The 27,351-nt window shown below is 41.0% G+C and overlaps 2 protein-coding genes across 3 annotated transcripts in view; one reads left to right on the top strand and one right to left on the bottom strand.

Annotated features, from left to right (window-relative positions):
- STAB2 (stabilin 2) overlaps positions 1 to 1,205 on the top strand; it is an 85,977-nt gene extending 84,772 nt beyond the window's left edge. The window contains exons 66-67 of the mRNA XM_064154853.1: positions 294 to 413; positions 1,046 to 1,205. Coding sequence (XP_064010923.1) covers positions 294 to 413; positions 1,046 to 1,096 — 171 coding nt within the window. The 3' untranslated portion in view covers positions 1,097 to 1,205. The remainder of the gene's footprint in view (positions 1 to 293; positions 414 to 1,045) is intronic.
- A 1,255-nt stretch (positions 1,206 to 2,460) lies between these two features.
- Positions 2,461 to 27,351, bottom strand: part of NT5DC3 (5'-nucleotidase domain containing 3) — a 38,062-nt gene continuing 13,171 nt past the window's right edge. The window contains exons 1-14 of one of the 2 annotated variants that reach the window (XM_064155441.1): positions 26,385 to 27,167; positions 23,080 to 23,264; positions 19,714 to 19,788; positions 19,076 to 19,131; positions 14,876 to 14,966; positions 13,074 to 13,211; positions 11,569 to 11,629; positions 11,235 to 11,337; positions 10,997 to 11,098; positions 10,015 to 10,096; positions 9,621 to 9,707; positions 7,593 to 7,733; positions 7,170 to 7,234; positions 2,461 to 5,583 (exon numbers count right to left, since the gene is read on the bottom strand). In XM_064155441.1, the coding sequence (XP_064011511.1) occupies positions 5,322 to 5,583; positions 7,170 to 7,234; positions 7,593 to 7,733; positions 9,621 to 9,707; positions 10,015 to 10,096; positions 10,997 to 11,098; positions 11,235 to 11,337; positions 11,569 to 11,629; positions 13,074 to 13,211; positions 14,876 to 14,966; positions 19,076 to 19,131; positions 19,714 to 19,788; positions 23,080 to 23,264; positions 26,385 to 26,586 (1,650 nt within the window). In that variant the 5' untranslated portion in view covers positions 26,587 to 27,167 and the 3' untranslated portion in view covers positions 2,461 to 5,321. Of the gene's footprint in view, positions 5,584 to 7,169; positions 7,235 to 7,592; positions 7,734 to 9,620; positions 9,708 to 10,014; positions 10,097 to 10,996; positions 11,099 to 11,234; positions 11,338 to 11,568; positions 11,630 to 13,073; positions 13,212 to 14,875; positions 14,967 to 19,075; positions 19,132 to 19,713; positions 19,789 to 23,079; positions 23,265 to 26,384; positions 27,168 to 27,351 lie in introns of those variants that run through there. The other variant, XM_064155442.1, reaches the window with a different exon arrangement.

Raw genomic sequence — 27,351 nt, 5'->3', positions numbered from 1 at the left:
GCTCAGGACCAGCTAGGTAACTTTTACCCCAGGCACAATGCCAGGGCAACACTTCCTGTTGCAGTATTTGCTGAGGGTTAAAAATAGTAAGATTTAAATAATTACTAGTGTTATGTGACTTGAAGTAGCACAACCACCCAGAACTCTGTTCCTGGCTGGAGATGCCAATTTAGATCATAAAACCAGTTCAATCACAACACTGCACCAGTTGGTAGTGAAGCTTAAGTGCCCCACTTAATAAAGCACTGAAGGAGGAGGATGGATTTTAAGCAGGTTTGTGTGATTTTGTGTAGTCAAAGGATGACCCTGATGTAACATCACTGGACAAGTCACAACCTTCAAATATCACCAACCCCTCCTATGAAAGTTCTTCTACACTGACTCCAACAGAACCTACTTATGATCTTTTCTCAGTAAGTGTTCATTTTTATTTGAGATTGAGACACAACTAAAATAGCAGTAAGAGGGAATGACTTTATAAATAGAAAAATGGCTAATTGGGAAAAAAAAAATCAGGGAATACACCATTCAAGTTCCTGGTTTTCCTCTCTCCTCCCTGCTAGAAACTGGGCAGCCTCACTTGTAGCAAAAATGAGGCTGTGGTCCTCAGCTGTACCTCAAGTACAGCTCTCCTCAAGGAGAGCTGAATAAAATTGGACTTCAAATTCTACTAGATGCCAGTGATGCATCTGTACAAACTTAAAACCTTTCCAGTTTTGTTATCCCTCCTCCTTGCTCCAAAATCAGCCCAGTACTATACTAACACTCCAAAGAAACATAACAGAAACAGGGATGGGAATCAAGAACACAAAGCATTGAGTAAAGTCAGATTATTTAAATAGATTCAGTGGTCTGAGTGAGACCCTCATGTACACTCACAGTCTAAAAGTTAAAAAGAGCCTTTCTACATCCAGTAAAAAGACTTGTTTGGTACAAAAATATCAGGTGAGAACTTTGCCATCTGCATGGACAAATTAGCCCCAAAGTGATTTTCATTACTTCAAGCAATGTTCAAGTCTGATTTTCTTTTTCTTCTATTTTACAGGACTTGGATGATCAGCAGCTTGTGATGAGTGGTCCTCATGATGAAAACTGAAGACCATATTTGGCATTAGTAAAGTAAAACACTCATTTCTATTTACACTTACTGTGAAAAAAAACAGCACCTACGACATTTCAGGGAATAAAATCTTGCAAACTAAAAAGCACAGTTTTGTTTAAGAAGCAGTCTACAGAGTTCACAGTTACCAATCTGAGAAGTGTTGGCTGTATCTGAGCAGTGCCAACTATGAGTGCCAAATGCAAAACTGATTCTCAGCTAACCTAGCCAGAAGCAGACATCTTTCTGTGACAAGTAGAAGACCACAATTTAACTGCTTCTGTTCTTAGCAAACTTTCAACTGGCCTCAAACACACAGGGCTACTTAGCTTGGACAATACCCTAAATTTGCTAGTACTCCAGTCTATCACTTTGGCTCTCTTGCAGGTACAACTGGCAGCTGTGAAAGAGAACATGTGTTAAACCTGTATTTTTAAACAGAGGGAACTTTTTTGCTAGTATAATTTTGTGTAAGAATTTCAGCAGCAGGAAACACAAGCATCCTGTCTCCCTGCTTTGCTTACTGCTTCTGTCTCTCCTCAAACTTGACTGGTTTGTTTACATCTCGCTTCACTGTCCAAAGGGAAATACAGCAGCCTTTTGCAAAAAATACAAGTGATAAGGAGAGCAAACAGTGATCAAACTCAAGCCATTTCTGTGAAAAGTAGAAAACGAACAAATCCTGGCCATGTCATGTTCATAGTCCAATTTTTAAGGCCCAAGGGAAGCAGAAGCCACCTGCTCATTCAGAGACTATTATTACCATGCACATTAACTTTGCCTTTCAACCGAGGCACAGCAATAGCAGCTGCAATCTTCACTGTACTATTAGAAGCTACTCAAACTTGATTTTCCTTAGTTTCCTTCCCTCCAAGCAGCACTATTTTAGCATATTGTGAGAGGTCTACAGAAACCACAAAACAGCAAGAAAAGGAAGATCTTGCTGGCAGCAGTAGCATGCTCCTACAATATGCTTCCTAGTGTCTACCACATGTGGGGAGTCAGAGGAAAGGTGTCACTCCAAGAAAGCATTGGTTACCTCTGAGAGCAACCCCAGCTTGCCTCCCATCAGAAGGCAGCTGCAGGCAAATCCCGGGTTGCTGACACAGCTATCAAGCACAAGCAAGGGAATCTAATGTGTAAATGCACCTGGATGAAAGAGACAGACTGAAGTAACTTCTCTAACCCCTCCCCTTGCCCCATACACGTCTGCTCATTTTTACCTGTCCCATATTAAAAAATTCAGACCACAAGCACATATCTGGGGGAGGTTTCCCCACAGAGTTTTGTAATTCACCCAGCTCATGTCCTTTTCTTCTCCCCCATCACACAAAATATTAAGGCTCATAGGGATCAGAAGATAAAGTTCAAGCATTTATTTTTGTAATAACCATTCATTCTTTTATCACAAAAAAGTGCAACAGTTCACTTAACTCTTCTTTTACTGACAGAGTACTTTTCTCTGTGCTCTTGACAGAACAGAATGAAAATTTCTTCTTGCTTTGGTGTTCAAATGAACTATATGCCCCAAATGAATATGAAAGAGACGCTGCCCTTTAAGCAAGCTCAAAAACCTCTCTGAAGTCAGTAACATAACGAGGTTAAAATAATCAATGCAGAAAGTGCCAAAGTGAAACGGTTAAAAAAAAAAAGCAAGACATTTTTCAAAGTTAAAAAAGCAGCATTCTAGCACTGCAAAATAAATAATACACTTGAAAAGTCTCACTTAAATTCATATTATATGTAGTTGGTTTGCTTTAAGGGAACAAAGCCCTCCCATAATTATTCTATTCTCTTTTTTTTTTCATGCAACGTTGTTTATTTGAAGAAGTCATGCAATACAAATGAGATTTTATTGCAGCTGTTGTAGCTTAGCTTTGCACAGAAGTTTGATTTGTAAGTTAAGAGAAAGGAAAGAAGAGGGGGGGGGGGAAATAATCCTGAAACAAAATGTGTATTATTTTGTTGTGGATAACATCATCCAACCCTGCTTAACATAGGAAAAATAAGTAAACTGACTGACTCCCAGCCAACTTTACGAGAATAAACATCACAGAACAAAACCCAACAAAACCCATTATCGAACCCAGTAATGCAGAACTGAGTAATACAGTATTAGTTGCTGGTAGTAAAGATAGAGCAGGTACAGTAGTTTGGGTATTTCAAAGATTGCACTGAAATCTCTGGAGCATGAGAGGTGCTACAAGCATGTAGCACCACGGCCGGTTCTAACTGAGCACCAGGATAAAGAACTGAAGGCAAATCAGGAATATTTCCATTCCCACATTTCATTATACAGTTAGGTTAAATTTCTCACACAGCCCCACTAAGTCTTCTCATAAAGCCAAACCAAATCCCTGCCAAACCATCTTTTTCTCCCAACAAAACAGCAGAACCATTAGATGAACTCACTCAGTTCAAGTACATTCATCAGTTTAAAACACATACACACACACTTCCAGGGACTGTTGCACATCAAGTTTGAGACAGGAGCACAAGGTGACCATGAACATAAAATCTACAACCACTCACCTCTGAAGGCTTCAGACTAATTTCAAGCATACAGGAGAACAGGCTAGATTAAAATACATTCTTTACTTGCCACACATGCTTTTAAAAACATGACAGATACTGCATGGGAAATTCAATACAGGTACTTGCATGTAATACAGGCAGGTTAAAAAAAACAACAGGAACCAGAAAACTTTTGGTCACCAAAAGTTTGTTTCCCTGTCAATCAGGGAAAGAAGCAAGCAATATCCCAAATATCAAATGCAACAGATGTTGTTGATTGTGTGCTTTTAGAAACAGAGGCTTCAGTAATTCAAATTTGAAACAAATATTAATCATAATGTGCCTTCTAAAATGGCTGGGATGGGAAGCACCACTTAAAAGTTCCCTTTCTATGCAGAGAAAGGAAAACATCCTTATTTAAAAATAACTATACAGCAGCTCTATAAAGTGCCTGTTGGAGGAAGCACATCAACAGATGTTTTCCTTGTGCAAAATAGCCATTTTTCAGCTCCAATCTGTGGAACAGATATGCTACCCAGAGTTTGTGTTCATGCATTACCTGCAATTTCAGTAACTCGAGAAAACTTCTAATCTAGACTGCCAAAATTATTTCACTGGATACAAACTGTCCACCACCCCCTGTTCAGGTTTCAGGGCTCGAGTTGTAAACTGTCATCAGAAAATTCCAATCTTAATTTTCTGATTCTTCATTTTTCTTGATTTTAACTCATTTGCACACTGTGCATGTCTACTTTTGACTGTGAAAGTCCTTTGCTGAAGGCTACATGAAATACATTCTTTCCTAGGCAACAGCAAAACCACAGTGCATACCACTGTAAGACACTTAAAATTTTTAAAAGCAGCATTTAGGATCAATCTCGAGCCTGACAGAGATCTAGCTTTACTTGGAAATGCAAAATGCAAGACCTCTTGAAATGGCTTTTTTATCAGAGAGTGGATAAATTGGTTTGCAACTTAAAAAGAAAGATGCCTAAAAGTTAACAGAATGAAGCTAAAGCAGCCCAAGTTACTGTCACGCTCAGCTTTAGGTTCAGGCCCACCTGCAGCTAAGCAAGACAGTACAAGAACATAGACTGCACGGTCAGGAGAAAAAGCTCATCACAGCCTGAGCCCATCAAGACTGTAATTACTGCAGTGCAGCAGAGCCCCACCAACACAACAGCAGTTAGGTTCCACGTAAGGCTCTAGCTATGGCAGCAAGGAAAGCAAAGATGCATCTGCCATTCCTCTCAGTCTCACCAGAAGCTGTAATAACTATGTATCACTGAATTACTAATAGTGGATTACAGATTTTCAATGCCAAGGTCCACTACAGGCTCCAGATGGAGTGCTGCACAGGGCCAGAACAGAGAGTGCAAGTATCTCTTTGTAAACTGCAGAGTGAAATTTCCAGCAAACAAACAGAACCAACCACTCTAAAACATCACCAGTCCTGCCCCTCAATGCGCTCTCATTTCCAGCCCACTACTACTTTGGCAGCTCATCATCTCTTCTGTGTGCAAGAGAAGCTTTCACATCTCCAAGCAGGAGCAGAGAGAACAGGTACCACACTTATGAAAACAAGTATGAATTACATCTAAATCAAGGTAACAGATTCAAGTGACTTAAACAAAATACATGTACAATCAGAAGAGAAGGGGAAATAAAAAGGTCTATTTGCCCATTTTTGAGAGAGGCCACCAAATGTTTATTTGATCTGAACTGTCTCTTGTAGGAAAGGTATTCTGAAGGTGCCAGTGCAGAGCTGGTCTGACCAGCCAGGAAGTTCATGCTGCAAAGGAGTCCTTCTCGGATAAAACGTGTAATCAAGCTCATAGTTCAAGAGACAACTCAACGATGCCATGTAGATATCTGCAAATCTAGACAGACGCCTTAGGAAATAAGTTGGATTCTCATCAGTTCTGAATATGCTTCCAAACTGTGCGTTGAAGAAATTCCTGTTCATCTCCCTGTTCCCAAAAACATTCCAAACAAAACAGTTAAGTGAACATATCTGCACACATCTCTTAACCAGCTAGCATCCAGAACTTGAAGCAAGTAGTTCCTATAAACTGTTATATGCATTACTGTCTTGCCACTGCACTGCAAGACACTTAAATGCACCACATAAGAAACTTCTGCACCTCTTCTTGCACATAGATAATCCCAGATCTAGCAATCATACAAGCAGACAACAGAGCTTTGCACTTCTCCCACCAAAACCAGTGCTAAGCTGCTTCTGACTTCAGAAACAGGACATCTCAAGCTTTCCTTTCTAGAAATTGTGAAAGAAGATTTTTAACTTCAGCTGAATCCTAACAATATCCCCTGGTCCCAAAGATACCAAAGACTGGGAGGGGGGAGGAAATTAAAAAAAAAAGATCGAATATTTGGCTTAATGTGCTCAAAAAGCTTGAACATATCTTGGAATTAACTTATGTGATTAGTCACTGCCAAGTACCACTGCCATTTCATTTACTTCCACATCTCTGGGAAAGGCTGCCAGTGGTATGGCTGCTGGCCTTGCCAAATGTGCACTTCACACATCCTGCATTTAAGGATTGTTTCTTCATGTTAGCAGAATTTTAGGAGCTCAAACTCTATTACCCTATCTTTGTGAAGAGTTCACTGCTAAATCTGGTCCAGTGCAGAGCCCAGTTCCTGTGTATTCTAAAATGCACTATAGGTAATCTGAAGAAATCAGCTAAAACACCTGATGAAGTTATTCAGGTCTTGATATAGAAACACATTTTTAAATCATGCACAAGTAAAGCTGTGTAATCAATACCAACAGTGACAGCTGAATGTAGAAGGACAGGAGAACTGAGACGAGAAGCAAAAGTATTTGACATAATGTTACTCTTTCATGCAGAGAATGAACATCTGCTCCAAGCAAGTGGAACAGGGAAAGTGGGGAAAGGAGAGGAAAGAAGAGCTGCTCTAGAGACAGGTAGAATATTACTTTACACAGACCATTCTGAAGGCCTGTAACTATCAGGGAATATAAAACAGGGATGGAGAGAAATGAATCATAGAAGCAACCAGGTTGGAAGAGACCTCCAAGATCATCCAGTCCAACCTAGCACCCAGCCCTATCCAATCAACTAGACCATGGCACTAAGTGCCTCATCCAGTCTTTTCTTGAAGACCCCCAGGGACGGTGCCTCCACCACCTCCCTGGGCAGCCCATTCCAATGGGAAATCACTCTCTCTGGGAAGAACTTCCTTCTAACATCCAGCCTATACCTACCCTGGCACAACTTGAGACTGTGTCCCCTTGTTCTATTGCTGGTTACCTGGGAGAAGAGGCCACCCCCCACCTGGCTACAATGTCCCTTCAGGTAGTTGTAGACAGTAATAAGATCACCCCTGAGCCTCCTCTTCTCCAGGCTAAACAACCCCAGCTTCCTCAACCTCTCCTCATAGGATTTGTGCTCCAGGCCCCTCACCAGCTTTGTTGCCCTTCTCTGGACATGTAAAGACCTGTAGAAGCCACCACATAAAACATTGGGCTAGCACAATATATATGGCAAATTCTTCATCTTCCATGTCTTACCTCATTTCCTTTCTTTCCTTCTTCCACTCTTCTAAAATCACCTGTGAATCAGGATCACGGTGAACCTGAAACATACAGTATGGATAACAGGTCACCAAGGGAGAAGAAACCTCTTTATTAAGAAACTCTAACTAGGTAACAGGACAAGAGCAATGCTTCAGAGATCAGCATACCAACTTTTGACACATGCATTTTAAACACCTAAAAGCAGGAATCAACCCAGGCTGACCAGTGGAGGAAGGGGACAAGATTTTAAGAAAACCTTTACTAACTCAGGCACAGAAGTAATTGTATTTATTTAGTTAGTCAGGCTGGTGAACTTTAATGAAACAGAAAGTACTTGCCATGTCAGTGTCCAGCATTTAGAAGCTTGTGTGCATCCCTTCTGCTAAAGAGAGCCAATTACACACAGAGAGAACAAACCTGCATGTGTTCTAGTAATCCTGTCAAGGTTTGCAGCCAGGTCATGGTTTGAATGTACTTCTCTGTGTTCATGATTTTAATCTCTGATCGCAGCTCTGGAATAATTGCACCAGTGCGCCAGCCATGCTTCAGGGTCAAGTCCTATTTAACAAGAATTACAAAACACAAGTATTAGTCTTAAAGAGAACTACTTAAAGGACCTGAAGAATCTGACCATTGTGTATCCTAGAAAGGCACTAACTTAATTGCTTTGTATGTATTAGCAGAAATATTGAACACCGGCACAGTTAAGTCCCGCTATGTAATGGAATTTCATTTCAAAGTAAGCTTCAAATCCCATATTTTCAAAGACAGAGAGGCAAAGAACTCAAAAGCACTAGCAAATAAGCACCAATTCATTAGGTTTAAAACAAATAGTAGGAAATTCATCTTGTAGACCAGATCTCTGTCAATGTCAGAAGTATCTGGAGGAAACAGTGTGTTGGGTTTGTGGTATTCACCCATACACTTATCTGACAGAAGGGTCCTACCAGGACCCCCAAGTATTCAAGTTTTGCCTGGCAAGCACAGGATGCAACAGCTGCCATCTGTGCTTTCTCCTCCATTGTGCCAGAGAAGGATAGAGTTGTCCTCTTCCTTCAGCAGCACTCACAGGAGAAAGAAAAAAAAAATATATAGCAGGCTGGAGCAAAAAACGTTAACATTTGCTGCTACTGAAACGTGTCACCACAGCTTCGAAGTAGAAAGTCATGAAGTAATGTCCTGTCATCTGTACTCAATGAATCACAAAAGAGTTCAGTGTGGTCACTTACTCTGAAGTCCTGCTGTACATTCATTTGTTCAAAAAGCAGTAAGAAAACACCTATCTAGTGGGGCTACACACCATAGCAAGACCTCAGGAAAAAAAGGAAGCTTACCATTAGTGACAAAGACTACCTCCTGCACTGAAAAGAGAAGCTCATTCATCTCTTAGGACACTTGGTAGTAAAAGTCATGCAGATCAGCCACATCTGTATGTTTGGATATTTGTGTTTACTCTGTTATATCTGACACAAGCGGTATCTGGATCACACATTCCCGAGCACAGTTTATAAACAAGTTAAGTGTTACCAGTCAGGTGGAAAATAGAGTCCACCTACTAAGGCACTGATTTTCTCTATTAGAAGAAGAGCAATACAGCTTAATTACCAACTCAAATTTGGTTGTGTTTACAGTATCACAGTATCACCAAGGTTGGAAGAGACCTCACAGATCATCAAGTCCAACCCTTTACCACAGAGCTCAAGGCTAGACCATGGCACCAAGTGCCACGTCCAATCCTGCCTTGAACAGCCCCAGGGACGGCGACTCCACCACCTCCCCGGGCAGCCCATTCCAGTGTCCAGTGACTCTCTCAGTGAAGAACTTTCTCCTCAACTCAAGCCTAAATTTCCTCTGGTGCAGCCTGAGACTGTGTCCTCTCGTTCTGGTGCTGGCCACCTGAGAGAAGAGAGCAACCTCCTCCTGGCCACAACCACCCCTTAGGTAGTTGTAGACAGCAATAAGGTCATCCCTGAGCCTCCTCTTCTCCAGGCTAAACAATCCCAGCTCCCTCAGCCTCTCCTCATAGGGCTGTGCTCAAGGCCTCTCACCAGCCTCGTCACCCTTCTCTGGACACGCTCAAGCATCTCAATGTCCCTCCAAAACTGGGGGGCCCAGAACTGAACACAGTACTCAAGGTGTGGTCTAACCAGTGCAGAGTACAGGGGCAGAATGACCTCCCTGCTCCTGTTGGCCACACCATTCCTGATGCAGGCCAGGATGCCACTGGCTCTCTTGGCCACCTGGGCACACTGTTGGCTCATGTTCAGGCGGGTATCTATCAGCACCCCCAGATCCCTTTCTGTTTGGCTGCTCTCCAGCCACTCTGACCTCAGCCTGTTTAGATATCTCAAGTACAAGTGTGTTACACTGAATAATGAGGGAGAGAGAAAAAAATTAACAAAAAGCCTCATCTTTTATCCTATTTTGTGGAAGTAAACTACTTACTGCCAAGTCACTGTAAATGTGGTCACCAAAGTACAGAACCTTAGAGCCCCTCCAGCCGGTAAGCTTCAGGAATTCATACAAATTACCCTGTGGAAACAATGACATCATAGTGGCATGCGACTTGCAACTTCACAGGCATTTAGCCCACCCCTAAAAATATTTTCCTAACAGGAATTGTGTCCTCAGTTTATCTATTATGAATCTCATCTTTTCCAGGTAATTTCAGTAGTACTATCATTTCAAGAAGCAAGTAAGCTGCAGAGACATGATACCAATAATGAATTTCAACTATTTCAACTGTTAAAATTACTCTTGCAGAACATTTCTACTTTTTTGAAGCCTTTATGATATCTAAAGAAGCTTGGAATTCTAGGTGCAGAATTTGAAAAGGTACCTGTTTGTAAATCTGCCCTTTCTGCAGCTTGTGAATTTTATCCCAAAGCAACACTCCTCTTTCATTTACCTTCCGAAACGGTCTGGAATAGAAATACATCCAATTGTTACACAGATGTAGAGATTCTGTCACATTTTCTAGCATATGAACACATTGCAACAGATAAGAAGAACCAAAGCCCCAAAATCTCTGCTTTAGCCAGAGAAATGCAATGTTATCTACACAGCACACTCAAGACACTTGTAACAGAGTGAGAGAACACTTGTAGAGAACTAAGGCAGGGATCCCAGACAGACAGGATAGAAGAGTGAATTGTCTGCCATTAACAAGGAGAAAAAACAACAAAAGAAAGTAAAGATGTGTAAAAATCTTGCCCAAAACCTCGTTTTGCAGAACTGAGCGACTGAAGAAGGGGACAAAAATGTACACAGCAGGAAAACCTAAAGGGAAGAAAATGCCACCTCTCTCTATGACACCTTCAAATCCTAAGCACACACAAAGCAAGAGATCTTTTCAAATTCAAGAGCAGTGCATACACACTGAAAATGTGTTTAGTTAACTGCACAACTAGGCCAAATACTCTACTCTGTCAGCCCTTTAAATACCAAGTGTGACTGAAAAACAGAACAACGAAACAAACAAAACAAAGCCAAACAAACCAGATTAAGCAGCTGATTCTAAAGGCACCAAAAATGTTCAGGTTTCTGAGGAAAGGAACATACTTCAGTAGCTATAAGCCAAGATGCTAAAAAACACCTTCTGTAACCTTAGCTCAATTCCATAGACCTGTAATAGCTACTGGAACTTTATTATGTAAGAAATGGTAACTATTTGGGCTTCAGAATTAGGTGCTGCTGCATTCTGTAATGACCTTAAAAAGGAGTTAATCAAATATGATTTCACTTTACACTGCATCCAAATGAAATATTTCGTAAGCACCCTACAGCCTTACATGGAATAAGCTGCTTCACCAAACACCCACCTTCTCTTGTCATTGAAAAAGTTGGGCTTATCAGCCTGTACAATGACCACATCAAAGAGATCCCTCCAGTCCTTGCCAACTATGAACTTCATGCCTTTGTCCCTAAAAAGAAGAGGGATACTAACAGTGAAGTAACAGAAATGCAGTTGTGTGCAGTACAACAGAACTAGATTTGAGAACCTCATTTTCCCCACCCTTTAAATACATGTCACTAAACAGCAAAAACCTGATCACTTACACAAAGCTGCTGGGGCTGTTGGTGATGAGGAACATCTTCTTGCCATGATCAGCGAGCTTTGCTAGCACTGCTCGAGTTTGTTCAGCATAGCAGATGTATTTCTCTGTGGGGTACGGGGAAAATACAGTATTAACTGAGAAAAAAAATCACAAGAGCTTTCTCTGCATTCAACCAAGGTTCAGAACATGAGTTTATACTTATCAAAGGCACCTTAGACAAGTGGAAATAACACAAGGCTTAAAATTTAGGACTTGTGATCTTGAACAAGGATGCCAGAAAGATCATAACATGATCAGTGAAAAAAGCATTGACAGATGATGTCATTAGCACTTACCAATATCTGCTTCAATTGCTCTGTACATTATTCCTTTGATGTGGACATCCCTGATTGAATCCTGTCAGGAAAGCAACAAAGCTCTAAGGAACTAGAAAATATTTTCAAGTATAAATCCTGTGCTCACTGCATAGCAGTAGCAAATTGATTTTAAAACAATTCCTTTCTCTGAAGTACACTTTCAACTTTACACAAACGCTACGTGACATTCACTAGATGCATGTCATTACTAGACGAAGGGTAAGCCTGTCCTCCAAGAAACTAACTCAGTACTTTGGGGAAGTATAGAACCATAAGGTGCAGGGACTGTTTCGCATAACGACTGTGTAAGGGTTACTCAGAAAGGTGAGGTGAGGTGAAAGCCCTCTGCAAAAGCAAAGTCATCACCGATTTCCAATGACCTTTGGAGGAAAACACATTTCTTCCCTCTTGGTTAAAAAAAAAAAGGTTTAAGTCAGACACTTTTTTGATTATGTTCACTCACAAATTCCCCAGCTACTTAAAAAGGAAATTTATAAACAGAGGAAAGAAGCTAAATGCTTAAACAAAGAACTCATAAAGTGCTCTGAAGGCATTTGGCAGCTCTCCTGAGCCAGCTCTGCAGCAAGTGGTTTAGAATGTGGTACATCCATTTTGGTATTTACATGGAGAACATCCTAAAACTCCTCCAAAAATGACACTATAGGGCTTCCAAAATGTTGTCAATGACAATCAACATAGAATTTTCAGCAGAAAACACAAGAACTAGCCTTCTGACTCTAAGTAACCACAGGCAGAAGGGAAAACTACTCTAGAGGTTGTGAGTTTCTTAAAACCCATCTGATCCACTTGGGAAAGTGATGCAAGAAATTCAACACTGAGGTGCATTACAGATGCTGATCAGCTACACGAGTTTCATATATGTCAACAAGGGGGCCATGAAAAAAATTACATATGGAAAGCCTGTGCAACTTGAGCATGACCTCTTCTGTTCTTAAATAACAAAGACAAAAAATTGTCTCTTGTGCAGGATACATCCTAAGGAATAACATTACTGTAATCACTATTATTGTACTTTTTTTGGAGGAGAGCAGACAAAACACACATGCCAAAAGCAAATGATTGTGTGCTAGCAAAGATGCAGAGGCTGTGCAACTGAAAGTTCCAAACTGGAATTCCCTGCAGCCTCTTATAATTCTTGCTAGTGAAAAAAACAGTGTATGATTGACAAGCTAAAGAAGCATTATGGATGCAGAAGAAGCTTCTTTACTTCCTTCCATCCACCCTTCAAACTTACACAAAGAACAAATCAGATTAAAAGAAATTTCAAATTATTTTTCCAAGCTCTACCTTCATTTCACTTATGTTTTTATGACTGCATAGCAATAATTACTCTACAGAAAACTTAAAGTTGAGGCATTTCACTGGAGCTGACACAACAGGTTGAAGCTTCCTGAAGGTCTACATTTGTGCGTCAGAGGCGATGCACAAACGTAGAGGTTTATGTAAATCTTCAAATCTATTACCTTGACATCTTTATATAGATGAACAGGCTCATAGTCTATGTTGTTTTTCAGAAAATACTCATTCACACAAGAAAGGAGTGTCATTTCTGGCAAGGAAAATATATCCATGAATTGCTTCATTGTATTTCCTTGTGAGCTCTACAGTGGTGAAAAGAAGAAAAAAAAACAAACAGATGAGAAAAAAAAAAAAGGAAAAAAGGTCAGGCACTTCATTCATTCTGTAGAAACACTTTCATCTCAGTTGTGGATATTCAGCTTTTGTCATCACTGTTCACATTGCTTTGGATTATTTTTCAACTAACAGACTTCCAAAAAAACAACAGAAGTGTTGGCTTTAAAAATTAATCATGACTCATGACTCCTCAGAGCAGTTATTTTAATTCATAAACACAGGAAAAACAGCCCTCAGTTAAAAATCAAGAGAAGGACTTAGAGCCCTTTGCTAGAAGCCTGCAATTCTATAAATAAGAGGCACTAGGCATAGTGATGGATGGGTGGAGGCTTTGTTATTTGTTTTGTTGGGTTTTGGGGGGCATAATAAGTGAAATAATGATTAGGACTGCAAAACAGTTTACCTCCTTGAAGAGAGATAATAAAAAGTTTCAACGATCTAGAATAACTAACAGGAAAAGACTTCTGGCCTGCAAAAAATGTAACTAAGATTGAACCAAAGTAGAGAACCTCATTATACAAGAGCAAATACAACCCAAATACTTCTCAAGAAGAGAGGTAAAGTGACCAGCTCAAGACAGTACATTGGTCAAGATCACAGAAACATGGAATGGCTGAGGTTGCAAGGAATCTCTGGAGGTCATCTAGTCCAACCCCTCTGCTCAAGCAGGCAACCTAAAGCCAGACACTCGGGACCTTGGCCAGATGGCTTATCAATACAAGGATGGAAACTCCATAACCTCCTTGGGCAACCAAATCATGCCAGTGCTCAGTCACCTACACAGTAAAGCATTTTCTGATATTCAGAGGAAATCTCCTGTACTTCATTCTGTGCCCATGGCCCCTTGTCCTGTTGCTGTCCTTCCCGAGAAAGCATAGTCTTACAGCAACCAAGGCACCCCACAGAGAATGCCAGGATGATATTCAGAACTGCTGCAGAGAACAGATTTTTTAATTCTGAGTTCAGCTCCTTAAAATAAGAACAAATGCAAGAACACCAACGTGTTCCACAGCACAAAGAAGGGCCTCTCATGTCAACAGAGAATTAACATCCGTAAGGGGTAAAATAAACTTGTTTTCTTAGTAAAAAGACAACCATGCTTTTCATTTGGGAAAGAATAGGACCTTACCAACAAGAAGATGAACTTTCCCCACAAAGTCAAATCCTAAACTGAAAAGTTTCATCTTTTATTGCTCATCTTTTGTCAAATCCTCTTACTGTCACTCTGTCAGCTTGTATGAAAGAGATGCTCTCATACATTTACTCGCTGCTGCATCAGGTAAGCCATTAGACCACTGGGAAGAAGAACGCAGCCAGGGTAGGGCCACAGATATGCTTAGTTTCCCAGCCTTTATCAGATGTGCTGTGCAACACCAAGCAAGTCACTTGATTTTTTTTCCTAAGTTCTGCTTCTGTTGATGATTGAGCAAGGGACAGTGAAAGAGAAAACTACAGCAAGCAGGAAAAAGAAAAGATATTTTTGACTTAAGAGGCTATGTAAGTCCAGCATGTATTGAGAAAATATAACTGCTAGTAACAAGAACAAAATGCAAAGATCACTATCCTCACCACCTCCTCCCCTGAAAAAAAATTAAAGGAAGATCATTTTTAGAGCAGTTTGTGAATTTACCTTTCCATAAAAATCACTCATTTGTTCTAGAGGGACATGAGAGCCATCATACATTGCAATGACTTCTTCATCTGGGACAACACTGAGGCCTCTGGAAAACAACATTAGCTTTAGTCTAAAGTCATATCAAAGTTCTCAAGTAATTACAGAATTAGTCTGACAGATTAACATCTGGAGCTTCTTAAAATTCTAATTATGTCATAGAAACAGTTTAGTTTGTAAGTTAAAACAGTATCTTTCCTTACAGAATATGTAACATTTTAACCATCTGACTCACATGGAACACATCACAATTTTAAGTCCTTTTTACTTTCTTACAGGGAAATAGCTAATTAGTCTCCAGTGAAATTATGCCTCGAGGGTTTGTTAAGTAGCTAGAGCTTCCAGTTTCTTAATGCAAAGTAATGCTTCTCTCTGCCTTTGTTTCATACAGCACCGATGATGTGATAGCATTTCAATCAGATTACTCTGCAGCATGACCTTGAAAACACCAGTGAAAGAAAACCTACACAACCTTTAACTTAACTAAGTAAGAATTTCTTTTAAACCATTATCAACAGTTCAGTTCCCCAAAATTTACCTGAAGGACAGTTGGCAAGCAACTAAAATACAAAAATATAACAACAAATGAGGAAGGAGACAACATCATGTCCACCCAGAGCACCTTTATCAACCATTAAGAGATTAAAGGCTTTGGTGTAGTTTTCAATGTTTACAGTACCAGGCATCTTGCGCTAAAGCATCTAAAACACTGCAGGCATCCAAAAATCCTCATCAGAGTATAGAGAAATGTTACAGTTTTGCTTAAGTTTAAAAAGCACTAATGAAAACCAGATCATAGAACCATAGACTGCTTTGGGTTGGAAGGGAACTTTAAAGGCCATCTCTCCTCTGCAGTGAGTAGGGATATATGCAACCAGATCAGGTTGCTCAGAGCCCCATCCAAAATGACTTTGAATATTTACAGGGGTAGGGTTTCTACCATCTCTCTTGGTAACCTGTGTCAGCATTTCACCACCCTTACTGGAAAAAATTTCTTCCTTATAGCTAGTCCAAATCTCCCCTTTTCTACTTTAAAACCATTATCATCTGTAGTGTTGCAACAGGCCCTGTTAAAAAGTCTGTCCTGGTCTTTGTTATAGGCTTCCTTCAGGTACTGAAAGGCCACAATAAGGTCTCCCCGAAGCCTTCTCTTCTGCAGGCTGAACAATTCCAACTCTTGCAGCCTATCTCCAGCAGGAGGGCTGTTCCAGCCATATGATCATTTTTGTGTCTTTCCTCTGGAGCTACTCCAACAGGCCAAAGTCTTTCTTATGCTGATGATTCCCAAGCTGGGCACAGTACCCTAGGTGAGATCTCACCAAAGCGACATAGACAGATTTGCCTTCCTTGACATGCTGGCCACACATCCTTTTGACATGGCCCAGGAGATGGCTGGCCTTCTGTCCTCCAAGCACACATTGTTGGCTCCTAAACAGCTCTACCTACCCCCAAGTCCTTCTTGGCAAGACTGCTCTTAACCACTTCATTCCCCAGCCTCTATTGATACCAAGGACTGCCCCAACCCAGGTGCATGTCAACCACACCGCTCAGCTTGGTGCAGTCTCCAAACTTGCCATGGGGTACTTGATCCCACTGTTACTTATAAAGATATTAAACCACACTGGTCCCAGCAGACTCCTGAAGAACACCACTTGTCACCAATCTCCATCTGGACATTGAGACATTAACCATTACTCTCTACACACATCCATCCAGTCAAGTTCTCATCCAATGAGCAGTCCACCCCTCCATAACTCTCCAAGTAGTGGGGGACTTTGTCAAAAGCCCCAGGTCTACTTCAGTTTTGCTGCCTTGTTAAGATGAACAATTATTTCAGTGCCTTCCTTTCCTGTTCTTACCCAGAAGTGTTGTGAGGCACTGAAAAACAAATTAGCCCTGGTACTTTCAGTGTTTACCACCTGCATCAGCTTTGCAGTGGAAGGGCATAGCATATGAACTGCTTCATGGTTGCTGTGACAGCAAGAACCCCATGTTAATTAACTCCTTTACTGCACTTCTTAATGCTACATTCACTTGTACAAAGCTCTGTGCTACAGACTCCAGCATTCAGGCTGGTACTGTGCACAAACAGGGCAGGTGATATTTTTGGTCTGTAACATACAGAGTTCAGCATCACCCACTCCACAGCAGAAAACAATGAAATGCAACCAAAACATTTAGCAGACACTAAGTAACATGATTAAAATTGAGGAGGACTGATTTTCTAGTCTGCAGTTACACCAAGTCATATTTGAATGTTGCTAAAATGCTTGCGGATCAAGAGCTACCCAAGCACAAATCAATATGTAACAACAGACACACACAGAATCCAGAGAGATGACTGTGTAGGCAAAGCTGTAGATCAGTTTTACCAGAAGACTCACAGTTCCTAGTCCAGCTGTGTAACTACAGAGTTATTTCATTCTGCTGACAGCATGGACAGATGGCATTAGAAGCAACACAGCTTCCCTGCAGCATTCCCACTGCTGCTCTTGAAAACATGCACTGTTAGAAGGATCCCAGAATTGCTTACACCTCTCATTGCAAATGAGGCTGTACAATTGGGCAAGTCCTGCTACCTTCAGCTATAACTGACCTACGCATGTACAGAACACACAGAAGGTTAAAACTGAGAATTACAGATACGCAGCAACTGACAGCAAAGCTCTATGTTTGCACAGAAAGTAACTTCGAACAGAACTAAGATAAAATACCCAGTGAAATAGTAGCTTTTGCTCCCACCCTTACAAATACAAGTACCAGGCCAGCAGTCTGCCAGAATTACTTTGGGTGATATGGAGAACAAGGGACACCAGCTCTTCAATAAATATCAACACCTTTCTAGAGTTTTCTTGATCAGTCATCATGTTCAGGCTCTGGATGTGCCTTTTGTTCTAGGAGTTGACAGCAACTGTGTTCTGCCTCTTCATTTTGCCCTACTCTAAGTCATAAGGCAACCTTACTGCTGGACTCATCACTCACAGAACCTTAGCGGTTAGAAGGGACCTCCAGAGATCATCAAGTCCAACCTCCCTGCCAAGGCAGGATCACCTAGAGGTGTTCACACAGGAACGCATCCACTCACCTTCTCATCTAGGTCACTACACAGTTCCAGTCGTATAATTGTTCTTCCTGACATCTCTCAAAGCTTTCGGCTTCTTTCTTGCTCCTCTCAACCCAATATGGATATTTGATGAAACAACATGCAGATGTGATGATATCCTGATGACTAACTGATCCAGGCACCACCAACACAGCCTATCCGTTTGTCCCTTCTATCAGTATTTCTTGTAGTGCTCTCACTCGTACACATTTCCATTCATACTAATATTACTATTTCTTCTACATACCTCTACAAAGTATAGTCTCCTAAAGTCAAGAGGAGATAAATCCCCTACAAATCACTTTTGGCCCCAAAAGAAAACTTTTTTTGTCCAATGACATTAAGAAAGGTGCTTAGGCCTCTTTCTTTAATTTAAAGTCTGGTACCAAGTGTGCTGCCCCCATCAGTCAAATGCATACTACATCATTACAGCAAACTGAGCCATGCTAAAAAAACTCTCCTGTCAAAAACCACATGCAGTAACAAAGTAACAAAGCACAGATCGCTAATTTTACACCAATTCAGTAAACTTTAAAAAGCATTAGGTTGTGCAGGCACAAGGCGGTTGTGCTCCATTCTGGAAGTATGATGCAGCTGATGTGCCCAAACTCAAAAGCTCTGTGCAAACACAGCAAGAGCTCTCAGGAGTCCCCAGAGCCACAGCGAAGTCATGCTGTCAGGCACTCTGTGACAATTATTTACATCGAAAGCAACAGTGGAGAAGCCATCAGTGTATTTTTAGATGTCTTTCAGCACAATTTAACAGCCGGAAACAAAGTGAGTCAGCACTATGTGACCAACCAGCTTGCCAACTTCCCCAGCTCTGAACCAGGGAATCAGCTGTACTGCATCAGTCCATAAACATGTGCATGTCTGTGTGTATACACAGAGGTGCAAAGAAACCCCCCTCCAGTAAGGCTGCATAGTTCATTCATCCCTGTGCTTGTCAGGGCACTGTTCATTATATGAACCTAAGCTGTACAATGTAAAACATAAATTCAACTAAGAGGTTAAAAAGAGTATATATTTTTATTCTAAACATTCATTTTACACACCTGTAAACTGTTCCCAGCTGAATATAATGGAAAGCATCAATCTTCATTAGTAATGCCTTGAAGGAGAGAAGAGAAAAAAAAAAAATCTATTTTTTCACATGAAATTATTTTAAAAATAAATCAAAGCAATTTTATCTATAACATTTCTGTCAGGAACATTTGAGCATCTTCAAGTTTCTTCATATCATCCAAAATACCTTTATCAATGGTGTTTATTTAGGGTTTGTCAAATTCCCAAGGAAACACTGTCCAGTGACCTGAGTTAAGGCATGAAGAAATAACTTCTACTAGCAAACACCTGCACAGGTCTATTCCACTGCACTCTACGTTTTCTTCCCCCAGCCCCCATCACAATGAAACATCCAAAATATTTTCTACTTAAGAGCCATTTTAAATAATACAAAATCAAAAAATACACAACAACAAAAAAAAAAAAAAACCAAGCCAAAACAATCAAGTTCACTGAAGAAAAATAAGAAACAAAATCCTTACACATCAACAGAGTGAAAAGTTAAGCCCTATTTTTTTTTCTGCTGGGTTCTCAGCACAAGTCATCACAAAGTTATTTATACACATAGAGAATCACTGCAATTGGAAAAGACCTTCAAGATCATCAAGTCCAACTACTAGCTACATACCCGGTGCACATCATAATGAAGTCCTCTGATGGCAAAATTAGGATCATAATCATATTTTCTGATTTCGGCAGGATACTGAGAAGAGAGAGCAACCATTTGAGTTTAAATCCACAAACAAAACCAAATTGAAACTTGGGTCTGTATGGTTTTTAAAAGCCTATGTTTTCTGTGCTTTTCACTTCCATAAGAAGTGTTTTGATAAGTTAGAAATTTACAGGAGTATATGCACGGTAGAAGAAAATTAAACCTCTTTCCAAAATCCAAGATTATTGTTTTAAGTCAAGCACTTTAAGCTGGACATCCAGCTCTGTAGTGATTACCTTTGGACATTAGCCTCTTCTTCAGAAAGTTATTTTAATACTATGCAGTTCTGAAAACAAAATAATTAACTTTCTAAAACAGAATCAGTTTCTTACCCTGCCCTGTGAAGTCTCCCTGTGAAACAGACTATACAGAGTTTTTAACTCAAGTTTCTAGCTACAAACCTAAGATTATGCCCTAATTCACAGAGATACATGACCTTTACTGCTGTAAAGAAAAAGCCATACATCATCATCGATATTAACTGAAGCAATGAAAACTTGTTTGGAATTTCCAAGAAATAAAACAGGGCACAGCTATGTTTTGACTCCCTTTCATGCAAATCATACTTTGCATCTTAGATTGTCAAATTTGACCCTAGAGCTGTTTAAAGACACAGTGCACAGCAAATAAACAGAGATGGAGGGGAAAGAATATGATAAACCACAGCAGCTAATAGCAGTTGCAGAAGCCAGGGACCTAATAGGGACAGTACTCAGTTACAAGTGTGGCACAAAGATCAGATCCTGAACACAAGCTGGGCATTAAACACCATCAGGTTGAGTCACTTCAGATGAACACCAGAGTGACCCAACTATATTTACCCTAGACAGCATTTGCAGCACCGTGTTGTTTAGAGATGTACATGAATTTAATATCTATGCAATGCACTTTCCTCTGGCCCTTTATAGATAGCAGAGGCAGCTCACACCACGTACTAGAATTTTCTAATGCTTTTTCAGTGCAAGTCCATTTTCAGATGACTAATTTTGTCTTGCTTTAAGCAGTGTAGCAATGAGGAAAAAAAAAACAAAACAATCCAAATCATAGGTTAAGTGTGTCTTGTGCTAAGAGTTTTGTTCATTTGATTTTAAAAGGAAAATTATTCACAACAAGACCTGAGAACATTATCATTTCTTTGCTTAACCAACTGAAAGGCAATCCTTCATTTCCCCTACACAGGCTACAGCAGTCTTAGAACCTGACAAATGCATCTCATTCTCTACAACAGCGTCTATACATACATGGCTAATTTACAAGTGTTCAGGGAGGAAAAAAAAAACAAAGCAGACTATACAGCTTCAACTCAGTCTGGCTACTTTCACCTAAATAAATAAATCTCTAACACCTACAGATGGGTTGGAATGAATGATGTATAGCTTTAGCCAAGAAACATGAAACAGAAAAAAGGGAAAGCATTAAGAGGTGGATGTAGAACGTGACCAACTGAGAACTACAGTGTACTGCATACACACTCTGACTTCAAATTTCTGCATACTTGACTATCCTACTTTAATTTATTCTACTAGAAGGTTGTTTTTTGGATGCATGCCAGCACACATGAGAAAGACTGAGCCTATCTTGGCACACAAATCAATTTCCTTACAAGCCAAAAAAGAAGATAAAAGTTACACTTTTTGCTTACCCCACTCTTGGTAGAGACAGATATATTTGGACTAAAACAGCAGCCAGATAAGGTGGCACAAAGCTGGTACATCAGGAAAGAAATAAACCCAAGAGTGAGAGTTTACATTCAATACCTGCTGCCACCTCTGAGATTAGCATTAAATTGATGTTTATTCTCTTGGACACATTTCAAAATTCCTTGCTTCCTACACTGCATTTTGCAATTACTGATGAATTACCTTACACTGCCATGACCAAAATTGGCCATCTTTTAGGTTCACTCTGACAGTCATAATGGGTAATACCATCTAGAGTTTTTCCCTAATGTTGAAGGCAATAAAGACATTAACACTATAAGCAGCTACAGAGATAGCACTCATAAAAATTGTTGTCCCTCAGTAAATTCCAACAGATGATATATTTCAATAAACTGTCTCACAAAGTAATTATGTCTTCTTTTACTAGAACTTAAGAGATTTTAATTCAGACAAACTGGAAAGTTATTACAACCTGAATTCATTCCATTAGTAATGCCAGAGCACCATTTGATATTTTGTCTTCAAGAATCAATCTTGACTCATACAGTAACATCAGGGTTTGCAAGAACCACGTAGCTTTAATAAAGTGTATTTACACATCCTACAGAAATTGCCACAAAGACATGCCAAAACCTTAAGAGGATCAAGTTGTGTATGCTTGAAGCACACATCAAGTTTTGTTTGCTCTCCAGAGATATTTATAGATGTTTATATATAGTTCCTAACCTTTCGCTTCGAATACGAAAGTAGGATAACACCACCCATTGAGATTTAAACTGTACAAAATACACAAGCAATTTGTTAACTGAGTCATTCTGTGGGCTTGATTTTGTTCTCCAGCAAGGCCTACAGTGCAATAAACTTTGCCTCTCAGTCCATGTTTTCGCCAATCTTTTTCCCTGCAATACCTTTAGCTTTCCAAGCTGTCCATCTCCTCCCTACCCCCCCACTCATCACATTCTGACACACAGTAACTTCTCCCAGTCCCAAACTATGCCAGAAGCTCCAAGTTGCTTGGATGTCAACAGGTCACCACTGCAAGCACGTTGTTTGGTGAGGTGAGACTCCCTCTTAGGGGACTACTGATCTGAAAGCTTCCTTGGGTCTCTCTTCAGCCTCCAAACACAGCTGTCCCTTCAGCTAAATCAGCTGAAAGGCCAGGCATGAAGCACTTTGCAAACATACAGAGTAATCAAAGACCTCCTAAGAAGTCAGGCTAAAAATATTTCATATGGAAATTAATCCCTGCACTCACAGTAATGCATAGACTAACAGTAACTTTTAAGCTTCTTATTTACTCAGGTGGCTCAAATAATTGATAATCATAGAAAAAAAACAAACAACAAAATCCACAAAACAACACACAAGCACCATCACGTTAAAAAAATAAGCCAAATAACACTTAATCCCTTAACAGTTGTCAGGCTGTGCTCTGCTCAAAACTGCATCTCAGAATTAACCAGGACTTCAGTGGGTCATATGTATCTGCTGTACAGAATGTGTTTAAGTGTGCCAAGGTGGAACTGAGGCATTAAAAGCTGAGTTATGCCCCTCATGGTTGTAAATCATGTGTTACACTCTTTATTTAGAACTTCATGGTTACTCCATTAATGTTACTTACCCGATGCTCATTAATAAGAAGATCTCGCGCAGCGTTGAAGATCAGTGTGTGCAGATGTTTTGAATAAAAGACCAATGTGTAGTCGTAATCAAACCCATAAATTTCAATGTCTGACAGGCTCATTTCATTGTTAGAAAAAATTGCATCTGGATTCAGCATGTTACTCATAATTGAAGGAACCAACTCTGGGAACAGGGGAGAGAAAAAAACAAACAAACAGAAAAAGAGGACAAAATTTGCACCAGCCTTGCAGTTTTATTTCGATAAATAACTGAGAAATCTGTTAGCAATTTCTAAATATAGATAAATGATGGTGGAGGCTATCAAGCTAATTCACACTAACCAGCTAATCCTTGGCGATATGATGCTATTGAAAATGCTGTCCCTGACTTGTCTTAAGTGACTCATAGTTTTCATCTGAAGCTCTTCTCTCTACATTTCAAGTAGGAGAAAAGATGTAATTTGGTATTTTGTTCATCAGAGAACCTCACGCTCAGTATACATAATTTTCTGTTAACTCTCTTAACATATTTATCACTGCTTCTGAAAATGAACTCTGAAGCTGGAGGAGGATGACATTATTATTATTGGAGACTTCTTGTCTTCTCCCATTGTTTGGTCCATTGTCTGTGCCAGAAGCAGAACTGGCATTGTTTTAACTTGATATTGCTTTAATTTGACATTGAGATTTTTTTTGCTTTACCATTTCAGTGTACTATACTAAATTTTATGTGGTTGCCATACTTTGCAAACAACAGCTACATACACATTGCTTGCTTATTAAGCTTCTAACAAATCAGGAAACTGAAAATTTTCTGCTTATTCTCTACACACATGTACCCAGTGTATGTAAATCACTTCCAGCTTTTAAGGGTATGTTTCTCTTGCCATTTGTTTGAAAAGCATACCGAGAATGACACTTTCACTGAGACATAGCATATTAAGTAACTTTAGAATACAAACATCCTTCATACTGATGTTTGTATTTCTTATTTAGAAAACATTGAAAGAGCAACATCAGTAAGCTAAATGCTACCCTCCTGAAACCATGAGGATGTTTTCCTTCCTTCCCTTCTCATACGCTATCTTTGTAATCCAGCCATCCCTACTAGTACAAAGCAGAGTTTTCATCTTAAATCTTGGAAGGCTGAGTTTTAAAAAGGGTTGTTTGGTTACTTTCTACATGTAAGTCTAGCAAGAATTGGGCAATCTTATCTCAACAACTTCAGCTCTGAGAACAGATATGCTGCATGCTCCACCATGTGAGGAACCCATCCCAACAAGACAGGTAGGCACAGGGACTCCAGATCTGTTAGACAGCGCTCCATTTAGAAGACTCTGGTCAACTCACAGAAAGAGAAGTAACATTTGTTCTGTAAAAGCAATGTTTTAAACTGCTGCACAGTTGATGGGTAGATACAACAAGAAACTTAGATGTCAAATAACAGTAATTTAAAAACCATTAAACTTTATCAGATGTAGTCTTGAGCCTTTTAATTTAGGAGAGAGAAAGAACTGCAATTTCACTGAGTTTAATTCCAACTTTCAAATAAAGTCCAGCATCTCTTCCATCACAAAAAGATTCCAGGAGTTTGCCAGCATAACCTGATACTAAAAGCTATATCTTTCATTTCAGAGTATTTAATAAAATAAGCCTCAATCAAAACATTAGCTCCTACTATCTCCATAGTAATGCAAGAGACGTTATGCTCAGTTCAGGCAACAAAGTCATGAAATGCAATTTGACACACTACTATTAAGACGAATAGTCTATTAAAAGGGCCATGAATCATGTAACTAACTTGAAGTCATTTCAGCAAACTTACAAAATCACATTACAGCACCCATTTCTGCATTATTCTTTCAAATGTCAGTTGTGCAGGCTGAGACAACATTTGTTTTAAAAATAATGATATTAACATATCTCTATATACATGGAGAGAAAGTTATTTCAGATTAAAAAAAAGCTTGACTCTGTCTGAAAACAGACAGTATAAACACTTTGTAGCTATTAGACATTCTAGTGCTATAACCCTTAGGTCAAAAATCAGGAGAGCTCTGTCATCTTAACACTGTACCTAAGTGAAAGAAGCCACTGGGTGACTTTGGCTGCCCTAAAATATGCTGAGTTATTCTAAAAGCACTTCCCTTATCTTTCACCAACCTACACCCACTGCCTTTTCTCTTAACATTACCCTACTCTCTAACCTTAACTCAGAAGTATTACTTTAGCTGTGGTTTAGAATAAGCTAACTCCAGAAACAGAGATTCAAAATTCCTATTCCTTATGCCCCCCTCCAAAGTCCTCAGAATTACTCTGAGATCTCAAACACAGCCTCTTATTTCATTTGTGAAATGCTGCCACTAATTTATGTTTGGTATCCTGTGTCCAGCACAGCAAAGCCTCAGTTCATGCTCAAGCCTATTAAGTGCTGGACAACACAGTCCTTTTTTTATTATTATTATTATTAAAGGGGAAAATATGCAAGATTAAAGCATTATCTAATGTCATCATAGGACAAGCTTTCTTAGTTCATGGTGCAGAACACAGGCTACCTCTTTCTTTTCTGGTTCTCTAAAGAGATCACATTTTGAAGTACCTTGGCAATGCTCTTCCCACTACAGCAAGGGCAGAAGAAAGCTTCCCAGGGCTCCCCAGTCATGCACACATCATTAGCATTTTAGCCTGCCTTCAATGCTTCAAGAAATGTAATGCAACTTCAAGAAAAAGTAATCCAAAACTTTGCAGAACTTTAACTTTTTGGAAGAGCAACCTACCGCAGAAAGTCCCTCAAACTGACAACCAGCTTTCCGATTTTCCTTTGACATTTGCTTTTCTCCACACACCTCCAACACCAGCCGATGTGCCTAACCCACGCTATGCTTTACGAAATGCTTCATCCCGAGGCAATGTCCCCAGGTGGGTCAGAGGGATAACGGTCTAATAGGTTCACTCTTTCAGAGCAGCTGACCATCGTGTGTCCGTCTCTCAGGACCTGCCGGGATGATGGTCTTACCTAGTTTGACAGTGGGAGAACACTACCGAACCGTGACTCCGGGAGCGGAAGGCGGCTCCGCCAGTACCTGCGGGACAGTCCCACGGCTGTAAGCCACGAAGAGAAACCCCACGAACCCCTGACGTTGCCGCCACAGCTCCTACAGGATTCACCTTTCCTCCTCTCTGAGACGCCAGCACGTATTTCTAAGGGCAGCGGCACTCGGACCTGCAGCCAGGGGAGGGCTGGCAAGGCGAGGGAGTCGTGCCGCCGCCGCCCGCGGGCCCCGTGCCCCGGCCCGCCGCTCACCCTTGGTGACTCTCTTGGCCTCCTTGTAGCGCGACCACAGGTAACTCTTCATGTCGGGCGCCGGCTGCCTTTGCTGCTGCTGCTGCTGCGGGGCCACAGTGCAGTACGGAGCGGCTCCCCCGGCGGGCAGGGCCCGGCACCGCCGCCCTCCTGCCCGCGCCCGCCTCGCCGCCAGCAAGGACCGCACGGCCACCGCTGCCATGCTCCGCTCCGTCGCACAACCCCGCCGTGCCGCTCCGCTGCCGCCGCCGGCTGAAGTCACTTCCTCAGGCCCCGCCCCGGGGCTGCGCTGAGGCAGGAGGCGGGCTGCGGCCCGGCGGCGACAGGTAGCGTTGTCCTAGCGACTGCCTGCTGCGAGAACGCCGAGCCCGACCCCGCACGGCTGGCTAGCGGGGAGTAAGGGCCGCCCCTACACCCGCCCTGACGCTCTCCGGCCTCGCCTCCGCAGCGCTGCGTTGTCGGAGGCACGGAAGGGCTGGTGGTTTGGCATCACTGGGAAGCGATTTTCTAAGGAGCTGAACCCAGCAGGCACAGCCTCGGAGGGAGAGAGCCTGGAAGCAGATGGGACCCTGGTCCTCCGGTCTGCCGTCCCAACGAGGGAAAGCGGCCGTTTCCTTATCCGTGACCGCTGGTTTCGTCAGCAACTGCTAAAGGGTTATGGGTTAGGTCAAGGTCAAGAGGAGCTGCACTGGAACGCGTTCCGACTTCACACTTCCACTGTTCCTTAGGCGCACGGAGCTGCGTCGGAATCTTTCACAACCACCACAACAGCAAGTACCTAGTTTTCCAGCCAGGATGTCAGGATGTACTTGGGAAGTGCCTTGTACCGCTGCTTACATTCGTGGATCACATAAGCTCTCAGCAGGGGCTGAGTGTGTAAATTACGACAAACACCATGACATCAGGAACTCTTAGTGCTGTTTTGTGCCCTGCCCCGCCCCTTGTGAAATCCCGCTGATAGCTGTAG

This window comes from Pogoniulus pusillus, chromosome 15, assembly GCF_015220805.1.
Source record: "Pogoniulus pusillus isolate bPogPus1 chromosome 15, bPogPus1.pri, whole genome shotgun sequence".
Taxonomy (NCBI): Eukaryota; Metazoa; Chordata; class Aves; order Piciformes; family Lybiidae; genus Pogoniulus; species Pogoniulus pusillus.
This window is presented reverse-complemented; position numbering and strand designations above follow the sequence as displayed.